Here is a 12,863-nt window from a genome sequence, read left to right as displayed (position 1 = left end):
GAAAGTTTGTGTGCCTCACCTTTCATATTTTTAAGTGGCAAGTTCATAAATGCTTCTTTTTGCCTCTGTGTTATTGCATTGTGACCAATTACCATAAACAAATAATTCACATTTTAAAAAACAATCCACAACTTCCAACTGATATTAGTGAAACTGAAATGCATACCTTTCACTGTTGTTTTCTTCATCAACTTCTGCATCTTCATTACATGGCTTCAACAATATGCCAACAGTCTGTGGGTAAAAGATTAAGTTTAGACATTTTTCAGACAGATATTTTGTAAAGTGAAAAAATCTTCCTGTAGTTACTCCCTGCAAAAAACAAGCCAGAGCTTTTTATGGATCATATAAGTCAGGTCCAACTGAATGATTTCTTCATATTCAAATGGAACCAATAAACCTTTTACACAAATAAATAAAGAGAGAACACACAGTGCACAGTACTAGAAGTACAGCAGTAGCTTTCCATTTTCAGCACATCCATAAGGTTTTTTCGTTCATCTATGTTTGTTTAGGATGTGGGCAGCATTATTCACTGGAATGTGCCAATCGTAGGCCAAATTTTGGGTCTGAACATTGTTACGACAGCAACATTACCTAAGTCTAAGATAATTATGTTGGATGAAGGCTTCTGTTCAGTATGTGTAAAATGAAACATGTCTGATGGACTTTCTAAAAAGGGACTATTAATCCCAGTTACTAAATAAAGCTACAACAGGGCTGTAAAGTGGTGAAGAAATCCTGGCAGTTACTGTGACACTAACTCAGAAAAGAATGTTAGATGGATACACATCACCATTTTGTTTGTTAAATCCTAATGCAGGTAAGACTGATTGCTCCAGCTTGGAGTTCACTGATTTTTAAAGAGTAGATGCTACTGTAACCAGGTAAAACAAAAACAAATGTCCACAGAAGGTACTCTTTTAAAAAGCAAGTGGCTCATTTGGGATGGTTATTCAAAACAGTATAAAATATAAGAAAGACCCTAAATTACCTTAGTGTCTGAAGCGTAAAGTTAATAAGCAGCTCTCAAATCAAATGAAAACTGTTTAAACAGAATGTTACTCAATACAGCTTAGTAAATACAAATTCATGTACAGCAACCAATTTTGCAAAATAGACAGCCTTCTATCAGATAGGGCCACTGAAGAGGCCCTTGTGCAGGAAGGGAGGTTCGAGATGCTTGTCCCTGTGGGTGCTCCACTTCAGGTGTCCGTGCGCCCCTGCGCTCGTAATCAGAGATTTATGATAGCAGTGCCCAGTTGGGTCGCACATGCACAGTTCCAGTCTCAGGCTGCTTCAGGCGGTTAACTGGCGCTGTGTGACCAACCCCTGCTCTATTCCTTCTCTACCGCAGAGCCTAGTAATGAACTCCGAAGCAGAGGGGAGGCGGGAGGGTAGTGGAGCACCCAGAGGGACACACATCTGATCTCTAAGAGCCTCCGTTACTGCACAAAGTGAGTAATTTTCTCTTCTTCAAGTGATGTCCCTGTGGGTGCTCCACTTTAAGTGACTTCAGAGCAGTGCCCTCCGGTGGAAGGAGGGGGCTTCGGCATTGAAGTTGCAGCAGATGAGAGTCGATGTGACAGAACAGGGTATTGTAAGATGCGTGTTGTTGCAAAGCATAATGCTGGGTAAACGTGCGTAGTGCGGCCCAGGTTGCAACGCTACAGATTTCCATGATGGGAACATTGTGAAGAAACACTATGAAGGCTGATAGGGCTCAGGCAGAATGCATGCAGATCCCCTTAGGGGGCTGTCGGTCATGCTGGAGGTAACAGGATTTTATGCAGTCCGATATTCATTTGGATAGCTGTTGTTTGGATATGGCATTGCCTTTTGATTGTTCGGTGATTGAAAAACAGTTTTGGAGACTTGTGAAAAGATTTTGTTCTGTCAATGCAGAAGGCTATAGCCCTGCGGACATCCAAGGAGTGTAATCTGGACTATCATCTGTCCGTATGTGGTTTGGGGAAAAAAACTTTGGGAAGTGGATGGTTGATTGCAGTGAAAGGATGAGACAACTTTAGGTAGAAAGTTGGAATGTGGTCTGAGGGATATTTTATCTTTGAAAAAGATTGTGTAAGGTGGGTCTGCCATGAGAGCTCCTTGAAGTTTTCTGTTTCCGCCCCCGATGTTCATAGTATCTATGGTGTTGTGCATACAGAGGGGATTGGAATCTTTGAGAGGTTTGATAACTTCCCTGTCTTCTTTTGATCTCAGGTGTGTGAATGCCCAGAGATCACAAGTCACCCTCGAGTCCTTGAGCATGTGTAACGACTCATCTTTGTTTTGTCTGCAAAGAGTTTGGATCCCTCAAATGGTAAGTCTTCTACAGTCAACTGTACTGGCTATAGGAATCCAGATAGATGGAACCAGGAAGCCCTCCTCATAACCATCCCAGTTGCTATAGATCTCACTGCTGAATCTACCGAGTCAAGAGCGGCCTGTAATGCTGTTCTGGTTATGAGTTGACCTTATGACAGATTTGTACTGTTCTTTTTTGTTGTCTGGAATAAACTCAGTAAATTCAGAAAGACTTGAGTAGTTATTGTGGTCATACTTTGCCAGTAAGGCTTCGTAGTTTGCTGTTCTTAATTGTAAGGTCGCAGCAGAGTATGCTTTGCAGCTGAAAAGGTGGAGCTGTTTCTAGTCTTTGTCATACGGAGTATTTCTGGAGTATTGTTGTCTACCCTGTTCATTGACTGTGTCAATCACCAATGAGTTTGGCGTTGGATGTGAAAAGAGGAATTCAGTGCCCTTCGCAGGCATGTAATTCTTTTTAAATCAGACCTCTTACAGGTAGGTGGAATCATTGCAGGGGTTTGCCAGAGCCACTTCAAAGGGTCCATAACGGCATCATTCATTGGAAGGGAAATTTTAGGTGAGGTCCATGTGTGCAGTATATCTACTAATTTATGTCGAGACTCCTGGACTTCTTTCAAAAGAAATGTCCAGTGAGGTGGCAACTCTCTTGTAGAGGTCTTGGAATTCTTTGAAATTATCACCTGTGTTGGGAGGTGGGAGCATAATCGTGTCATCAGGTGAGGATGAAGAGAAGTGGACTTCAGGTGCATCGTCCTGGTCAGAGAATTCCTCCTCCTCTTCAGCCCCATTCTGAGGTGTCAGACAGTCCCTGTGGTGTTAATAAAGGTGATTGATGTGTGCCAGCTCTGGGAAGACCGACAAGTACACGTCATTGTTGTTGTAGATATGCTGCCCACGGGCTCCAAAATGGCCATTGTGGTGGGAAAGGCATAATTTTTTTTAAAAAATCAAAAGGATGGGGATAAAGTATTAATGCTAACTATTCTAACAAAGCGAGAACTAAGCTACTCAGAAGCTGCGAGGCACTGCTAGTTGCTCCAACTCAAGCCAAAGGCAGTAGAGAAGGAACTTGGGGGTTGGTCACACAGCGCCAGTTAACCGCCTGAAGCGGCGCAAGATGGGGACCGTGCATGTGTGACCCAACTGGGCACTGCTACCATAAATCTCTGATTATGAGCACAGGGGTGCACGGACACCTAAAGTGGAGCACCCACAGGGACATCACTCGAAGAAGACTGCATTACTCTGTTTACATGCATACAGTTTCAGCCCCAACTTTCTGGCCCCATTCTAGTTCAGGGAGATGATTTCTGCCAACTAAGTTTCCCTTTCAGTTTCAGCTGGATGGCTAAAGCCCCAAAAAACACTTATACAGGAATATAGAGTTTTTGGCATACGAGGACAGATATGTTTTCACAATGGAGAGGAGTTGTCACACCACCTCTGCTGTATAGTCTTATAAAGCTGCTTTGAGATGAAAAATGCCATGTAGATTTTCAAATGATATTTCCTATAATAGTACATTATATTATTATAATCTGAGCCATCATGCTAATGAGGGGCTATAAAACCCTAATGTCTATATTTAAAAAAACGTTGCTCTTGGATACACACAACACTTCCAATTAAATAAACGGGCACAGTGCACACTTATCAAAAGGCAAAAATGGTCAGAAGATCTCCACTGCGCTGAACATCAGGCACAAAAACAAGAGTTCATCTATGTAAAAAGATGCGATTTCAACATATTTAAAAAGAAAAAAAAATATCAAGATTCCCCTCCAGGTTCTTAGTATCTGTACTTCAGATACTGGAAGGGAATGTTTACTGTAAAAAGAGTACAAATTAATTAGTTACCCTTCAGTAACTCTTGTCCTTCAAGATGTTGTAGTCAATGCAGATCCCACTGTAAGTACACAGGCACCCCATATGAGCGAGACCAGATTATTTTTGCTAGCAGTGTCCATCAGGGCCATGAACAAACCCTGAGCCTCCTTGTACTCCTATAAAGGCATAAAAGGGGGGTGGGCTCTGAAACCTCCTCAGTTCTCTCGCAATTCCTGTGAAGCTGAGGACTCTGAAAAGCAGAAATGGATGGCAGATCTTGGAATCCACACTGACTACAAAATCTTAAAGACCACAGTTACTGTAGGGAAGTGACCATACTTTCTTCATCAAGTATGTGTCACTGTGGATCTCACTGTATGATATAGGCAAGCAGTAACCTTATGGGGATGGTGGGTATGAGGAGTATCGATGGTGTTAATCAAATAAAGATTGATGCACTCCCCTTTCAAATTTGGTGTCTCCCTGGCTGACATGTCAAGTGCATAACATTTAACAAAATTCAGAGCGTTACTCCACGTAGCTTCCTTACAAATCTCTGGAACTGGCACATTTCTAAAGCAGGCCGATGGGGCTGCTTGTGACCTGATGGAGTTCAGCTTCACATTCAAAGAGAGAAGTTCACAAGACAATTAGGAACAGGCGGAAGTGCACTTTGTGATGTACTGGAAAGTTTGAGAAAACTGCTGAGCCTTTTGATACAGCTGATACGGCCACAAAGAGATGGGTAGAAAGCTGGAAGGCCTTGGTTCTGTCTAGATAGTAGAGCTGAGCTCTGGAGAAGAAGTCCAGGGTGTGAAGTTCTTTTCTTCTTGGGAAGACAACTAGTAAGGTGATTGAGTCGAGTGAAATTCTGAGACTACTTTGGGAATGAACTTGGGGTTGGTCTCATCACACTTTGTCCCTGTGAAATGGAGTGTCAGGCAGTTTAGCCATAACAGCTTAGATCCTGTTGATTCTTCATGCTGACGTATGACAACCAAGGAAACCACCTTGATGGTAAGGTAGTACATTGAACATTCCAATAGAGGTTCGAAGTGAGGTTCCATGAGCCACAAGTGGACCACACTAAGGTCTCAGGTGAGAGTTGGTCTCTAACCAAGGAATAGGCATGGAGAAGGTCCTTGATGAGCCATGAGAAAATGGAATGCAACTGAACTGGCGCATGGTGCACTCATTACTGTTAGATAGACAGAGTGTCTTGACTGTTTCAGAAGCAGCACATAGTCCAGGATCCTGGGGTTCAGAGCTTTGCCTGGATTCACCTTGGTTTGAGTCACCCATATGGAAAACCTTTTCTGTTTCACAGAGTAGGTTCTTCTTTCCTGCTCTGCATCAGAATTTCCTGTACTTGTCTGGAGTACCTGTCAGTGATACTATTTCAAGCAGTATCCGGGCCATCAGGCGCAGGGACTGTGAGTCTAGGTGCATTATCTGACCCTAGTTCTGAGACACTATGTCCAGGCAAATGGGAAGTTGGTTGGATATCTAGAATAGATCTGATAGCCAAAATTGTCTCAGCCAGCATGATGCTATCATGATAACAGTAGCCCTGCCTCATCTGATCTGGGTATTATCCTGGGGAAACAGAGGAATCTGGGGGAACGCAATGGAGCCAGTATTCTTGAGGCAGATTGTCCTATAGTACCTATGAAGCAATGAGGCCACTTCTGTTTGTAAAAGGCTCTCATGAGAATAGTCCCTGAAGAGGCACGGGGAAAACCGTGGGAAGAGTAAGGAGAGGAACTGGATGGTACAGTGGTCAGTGATGATATCCAGCACCCATTTGTTGGTGACAATATCTGACAATGCCTGATGAGGCAAGATAGCTTCCGAAAGAAGTGCTGCTCATTTGACTGGTCATGGTACAGCTCTTGAACAAATCATTAAATTTGCTGCCATATGGATGGATGATGTGCATGTGGCCTGAGTTGAGGAGAGTTGACAGGCTCTACCATATCTCAGCTGCTTCTTAGACTGCTAATCTGTCTATGTTATGACTTCATCCACTGTCTCTGCTAATGTTCTTGTTGTGGTATGATTTGTGGTATACCGGAAATTTATAGATTCCTAAGGACCATTTATGGGGAAAACAACATTGGTTGGTCCGTGAACGGTTTGTCAATTTATGAGATTTCTTGGAGATGACTGAGGTCTGTGATCTAAACCAGGAGCTCTTGGAATACTTTAAAATCACCCCATGGATATTTGGGCTGGGCTGACTGTCAGCTGATGAGAAGGATAAATCATTAAAGGGTACAGACAGGAGCTGCTGTGCTTGTAACCCTGGACACTGTTCTTCCTGGCAGTCAAGCAACAGTGGCCAAGCCAGTGATGCCATTGGGGAGACCTCTCTCTGAGTGGCTCTTTGATGCTTGGGACAGTAGGTGCTGGTTGTGGTCACACCTCTGGTGCAAGGGTTGGCAGGGTGCTTTTGATACGAATCACAGTGCCAGTGTAGTCTGCTCCATCTCACTTGCTGTTGAATGAAGCCTCGGGGGTATGTCTGGGTCTCTCTGTATGAGATGATGTAGAGCTCTTCCTTGAGCTCCTCCCCTGTTCTAAGAGTTCCCTTTCACAGCCTTGCTTTGAGGTCTGGGGCATTGCCTTTGATGTTAAGCTTCTGGATGCATCCAACACCATGAATGACATCAATGTGTATGTCAGAGCCAACTCTTTGTTCAGTGCCAATTTCTCTGCCAAAGTCTTAGGCATCAACTGCCTACATCAGGGGTGGGGAACTTTTCTTCTAACCAAAGGGCCATTGATCCACAGGAAAAAAAAAAAAAAAAATCAGTTGCGGGCCACACACAGCCCTGGGGTGGGGCGGTTCCTGGCCAATGGGAGTTGTAGAACTGGCGCTGAAGGCAGTGCATGGAGTTTCCCTGATCACTCCTGTTCCTAGGGGCCGCAGGGACATGCTGGTCGCTTCTGGGAGCTGTGCAGAGCTGACCAGACTTTTAATGGCCTGGCAACCCTAGCTTCCTCCTGCAGCAGGGCAAGCCAGCGCTTGCAGTTCCAGCCTCACGGGGTGGGGAGGGCATCAAGGCTTGGGGCTTCCAGCTGCAGCACGGAGACTTGCCTCGCACCAGATGAAATGAAGCAGTGGGCTGCATCCGGCCTGTGGGCCACAGGTTCCCCACCCCAGCCTACTTGATGGTCCATTGGACTGTGCTGGCTTTACCAGTACAGGGACCTGGAACCTGGGTCTTCAAGGTCCAACATGACTCTTTTACGGGTTTAAGAATTGGAGCTTCAGCCTTGTCTCTCTAGACTTCTTTTCAGGTCTGGGTGGAGAATGAAAAGCAGACTAAGTACCTGCTGGGTAGGTACCTGCTATGTCAAGTCTTCGAGCGGAATTCAGTTCATCGCAGGATGTGCAAGGCTTAAAGCCCATGGATTTTGAGTCCACCATCTTGAATCCTTGTACCAGAGAAGTGGGGGTGTCAGGTGAGCAGAATTCAATCCAAGTGGAGTTTATTCAGTCCAAGATTTTAAAATGAAGAAACCAAAGGCTGTTCTGAAGATTCTTCAGATGAGCTGAACATTTTTGACAAGATAGCAGATGCTAGAGTACCAGCAGGTAAGACATTTCCAAGTTCCATCTCACTAGCACAGGTAGCAAGAGGTAACTGGAGGAGCAACACGGAGATCCCACCTTTTATGCCCTCATGCAAGAGCACAAGGAGGCTCAAAGTGCACGTGTGGTCCCAGTGGACACTGCTAGTGAAAAGAATCTGGTTTCATGCACATGAAGCACATATGCACCTACAGCAGAACCCACACTGACATACTTGAAGAACAAAGCTTGCACTGAAATTCAATTTTTAAAATTGTGGACACATCTCTATTGATCTTCAGTTAAACAAAAATCCTAATTTTACAACATATAGCTTTTGAACTTAATTTAAGACCTTCATCTTGCAAAGAATATACACCCATGCATTATGTTTATGAATAAATTATGCATATGTGCAAGTCTTTCCAGGTCTGGGGTCCTAACTGGCAATATTCCATTAAGATATTGCAAATATTCTGGTCTCTAGAAAGTCCTATTTCATGGTATGGACCTCACCAGCATGAAAGAGAGCCTTCTGATGGTATCAGTAAAAAATTACTTTTTAGCAGTCTAGCTAAGATTTCTGGTATTAAAAGTGATTTTTTGATATTTTATTAATTTAAATAACTAGATTTACAAAACTCAGCCTGCATTTTACCAACAAAATCAAAATGTTAAAACAGTCAATATCAGAAAAAACACTCCCTAGCTACTTTAAACCATAAATTATTTTGAATAAAAAAGGCTACCAGTGGGAAAGGGAATTAATCTGTTTATAAAAGATAGAAGACAAGAAGTTCATGTTTTCCTTCTGGCTAATTTTAAAATCTAATTTCACATGTTTTAGTTTTTACTTCAGTGGACAGCACTTCACTAAACTCTTTAAAGAGATTTAGTATTAAAACTTAACGAAAGAATCTGGAGAATTGGTATGTTCAAAAATTTTATTTATCCAAAAACAACACCAAAAAAAGGAAAATACTGATATTGCTACAATGGCATAAAGAGAGAAAATTAAGGGACATCATTTCGGTCCCCTTTAGGGACCCCAACTGACTTTCCCTTTTCTTCCTCTTCACAGGTAGAATTCTCTCCCTCTGCACAGATAAGTTCATACATCAGCAAAGATAGAACCAGCTGCCACCACAGCAGCAGCACCTGGGGCAAGAGACTGACGGAAAAGAAACAGAGCTGCTTCAAAGAGACTGGGGAGGAATGTTGGGGAGAAAAGGAAGGAACACATATCCCCACCACAAAAGTCTGTGGGAAGCGTGGAGGAGGGTTGGGGTGAAAATTAGGAGTGTGGGGATGATGCTGGGGTACAAGAACTCAACAAGCCAGTTATAAACCCCCACTTTCCCCACAAAACCATACCAAAGGCCTGCCAGACACAGCTGCAGTGTTTCAACCTCTGCTCAACTCCTACTGCTATCTAACACTTAGGACTGATGTTACTGTAACTGACCGAGTGGGCTCCCTGGCAGGATCCTCCCCAAACAAACAAAAAACAAACTAACACCACTCTCTCCACAGCCTTCCCCCTAAGCCTCCTAGTGCTGTTTTTTGAGAAGGTGCATCTTCTTCAGGAAGCCTTTGCTAACCCAGGTGCTACTCCAGCTCGCCCTATCCCTGTTGATGCACAAACCCATATGAGCAAGAGATAGGGCTGCTATCTGTGAAAATGAAAAAAAAAAAAAAGAAATGGTGAGTCAAGGGCCCCTTAAGATGCAAACAAATTAAATGTGATCAGACCTACACACATATACTTTAAAAAGAGATTGAGTTTGGCAGAAAAGGCAAGTGATTTTACTCAAGGTAATACAGCAAAGCGAAGCAGTGTCACATCAATAAGTAGAACCCAGGTCTGCAGTCCAACTCTTGTGCTCTAATCACAAGATCACACTGCTCTAATATATAGAAAGCATACCCTCTGCTCCTCTTACCTGATCATTTTCTTCTTCCTCATATACAGAATCAGGCTGTATAACTGCACTGTCTAAATCAGTGCAAGCCAATGTTTCAAAGCAGTCTCTAGTATTCTCACTGCTATTAATACCATTATCTTTAGTAACATCATCCCTAAAAGAGACAGAAACAAGCAGCTCAGAAGAGCTTACAATAGCCTATGTCATGGCTTCACATGTTCAAAAGAGTTACTGAAAGTTATTTTTATTTAAAAATCCTGACATCTTAAATAATTTTGCAGATTATTTGCAACAAAACTATCCTGAAACACAAAACTACTGGCACTACCTGGAGAGTTATGTAACTTGTCAAAGGGTAATACATTTGGAGCTATTTTAATAAAACTATTTAGAACAAGGAAAAACAACATTTGTTGGAATAGTATTTATTTCATGGGTATATATGTATTTTATAATCGGTTGACATTCTAATGAGCATTTAGTAGTACACACGCTGGCATAGATGTTTCTTCTATAGGAAGAATCTTACACAAGAATTTTGACCATACAGCCAACCAGTTATCCATTGATTGATTTAAGTTTAAACCAATCATTTTAGGTAGGATAACAAAAGTAGTATCCTTCCAGTTATTAATGGCGAGATCTGTAGTACTAATCAAGGTACTGGCAAGCATTTTTTACTTTAAGCACTGAAGCCAGACGTACATTCACTACCCGCTACAATGTGTCCTAATGAATAATGACAAAACTGAAGGCCAAGAAGACAAAGGGTTTGTATATACAGTGGATTAATTCACACCAGAACGGTGTAAATTCTGGTGCGCACTAGCATGTTGTGCGCTAACTGGCCTGCGTGGACCCTGCTGGTGTGCACTGAAATATTCTTAGTGCATATTAATATAGTACTGCTTGAAATGGAAACATTAACACGCACTTGGGAAACTGTCATATGGACCAGTGGGTGTACTAGTCTGCACCAGGGGGTTGAATACCAGTGTGCACTAGCATGTTGCGCATTGTGTATTCAAGCCCTAAATTGCTGACATTCACTTCCTAGATATCAGATTTTGGTTTAAGATATAAGAATTGGATTAAACTAAATAAATCATAGATTAAAAAAATATCACTAGGTGAAACCTTTTACTCAGTTGGTATTTGAGACTTTCATGTTTCACCATTTAGAAGATTAGCTGTTTCTTCCATTTCCAGCAAATTTGTCACGCCTTGTAAAAACCAGGCATGGGGTTTTGAGGTTTTAAAAAAAAGTCTCTCAAACAGAACAAGGATAAAAATTGATCTGAGAGAATTGGGATGATTAACTGTCCGCTCAACAGCATTATTAAAGCAACTGTTAATTACCTTAGGACTACACCCATTAAGTTTGCCATTCACAAAAATGGAGGGGTTGGTTGTATACCCAATCTGGTAGATGCAAGTCCTCTAAAAAAAGCTCAAAAAAATTCTTCTCATCTTCCTTCCATTTACTAGAACTGTGTGCAAAGTATGTTACATATTCAGATATACGCTTCTAATAAATTGTGGAGAATTAATAAAGAATTGTGAAACACTCCAGAATTTTTGAACAGAGACAATTGTTTACCCCACATATACTGCATATCTAGAGGCAGAGTTCATGTGATAAACTGCAGAACTATGTGATAAAAATATATCATGAACCTTTGGCTCCTTCACCTTCTCTCTTTCTACCCCTCTGCCTCCAGGGGCTTATTCCAACACAGCAACCTGCTGAGCAGCTTCCAACAGCCTTTAACAAGCGCTCTCCCTATATCAGATGTCCAACAAGATGGGTTGAAAGTTTAACAAGTAACTATTCTCTTAGTTTTTAAATTAAGCTTTGTGCCAGTATTCTAAGTTTTCAATAATATGTTCTCTGAATGATACACTTTTACTTTGCATGTTTTCTCTGTGTTTTGGCCTTGTACGTAGTATAAATAATCCATTGGCTGCAGTGTTTAAAGGGCTCATGATGCCTCTAGAAGGAATGTTATCATATGGTGTCTATTAATCCTCAGTGACTAGGATGAATACAAGGGTTGAAATGCAGCACCAGTGCCAAAAACATCTATTGGTTTCAAGTTTAAGATAAACAAGAGAGCCTGCACCCCTGTGATGCAAGCTGGCCATCCACTAAAGCGCTCACGATGTATCAAAGGGAGAAGCTTGTGGACAGAAGGACTTTCAGACAATTACACAGTTTTACTTATAAACTAATCTATGGAACTTTTAGCTTATAAAACTAAAATTCTGTTATAATCATTTGTCTTTGGAAAATATAAATTACTTATAATTGTCCTCTGAAGGTTTTATAACAGAGTACTGAGACAGATATTGCAACCACATGCAGTATCTTTGTTTTAAGATCCATTGTTTTAAATTAATGGTTAATGCATGGCTGTGTTCCACCCCACAGAGGAGGGCTACCATAGCTCCTCCAGGAATCAGAAACAGTGGGTGGTGAAGGCAAATCAGCCAGGCTGTAAAACCCCACAGAGGTTTACATATACACACTGAAACTAGATTCTTCAGAGAGTAGCAGACAAAGAAAGGATTTTTGAACGAATAGCTTGAGTTTAAACTGACTCAAGGCCTTCCTTCTCATCCAGCAAATGAATAGGACCTTCTGTCCAATGGGGGGGCCCCAATGTATGCATAAGAGTTGGAAGGACTTGACTTACTCAGCCCCGTAAGACTGATGGGTGACATCTGGTAAGCTTTTTAGCATGTGTGTAGGTTATTTTGTTGTTTTAAAGTAAAAAGCATTACAGAGAAAAATATATTAAGAATAAATGTGCTTACTTAGAAGGAGCTGTGTGGTAACTTATAACTGCAGGCAACAGACACGTCATAGACTTCAGAGAGAAAGGAAAGTGGAGGCCCTGGCCCATTTAAGCAGTCTGTCTTGGTGGGGATATTGCAGTGCAATTCAGGGTGCTGTGCAGTCTGAAAACCCAGGCCAGGCGGGAGCGAAACATGGTGACAGCTAGGAGCCAGGAGCCTAAAATGGGTGCCCTTGGTGTACCACACAGTGCGAATACTAGCACAGTTACCCTGAAACTATGAAAATTATTATCTCCAGTCCCATGTATCTCTGTGGGTTGTGATTTTTTAAAATGGGAAATTTTTTTTTAATAGTAATTTGGGCAAAAAATAATTTTAGCTTGTGTGCGCGCGTGTGAGAGTTTAAA

General features: G+C 42.0%; 1 protein-coding gene across 3 annotated transcripts in view; it reads right to left on the bottom strand.

Moving 5' to 3' along the window:
• Window positions 1-12,863, bottom strand: part of FAM13B (family with sequence similarity 13 member B) — a 78,481-nt gene that overhangs the window by 23,295 nt on the left and 42,323 nt on the right. For all 3 annotated transcript variants that reach the window (XM_073355472.1, XM_073355470.1, XM_073355471.1), the window contains exons 10-11: window positions 9,676-9,811; window positions 167-234 (exon numbers count right to left, since the gene is read on the bottom strand). In XM_073355472.1, coding sequence (XP_073211573.1) covers window positions 167-234; window positions 9,676-9,811 — 204 coding nt within the window. The remainder of the gene's footprint in view (window positions 1-166; window positions 235-9,675; window positions 9,812-12,863) is intronic.

The sequence above is a fragment of the Lepidochelys kempii genome, chromosome 8 (genome assembly GCF_965140265.1).
Source record: "Lepidochelys kempii isolate rLepKem1 chromosome 8, rLepKem1.hap2, whole genome shotgun sequence".
Taxonomy (NCBI): Eukaryota; Metazoa; Chordata; order Testudines; family Cheloniidae; genus Lepidochelys; species Lepidochelys kempii.
The sequence above is the reverse complement of the archived record's forward strand: the minus strand, read 5'-3'. Positions and strand labels throughout refer to the sequence as shown.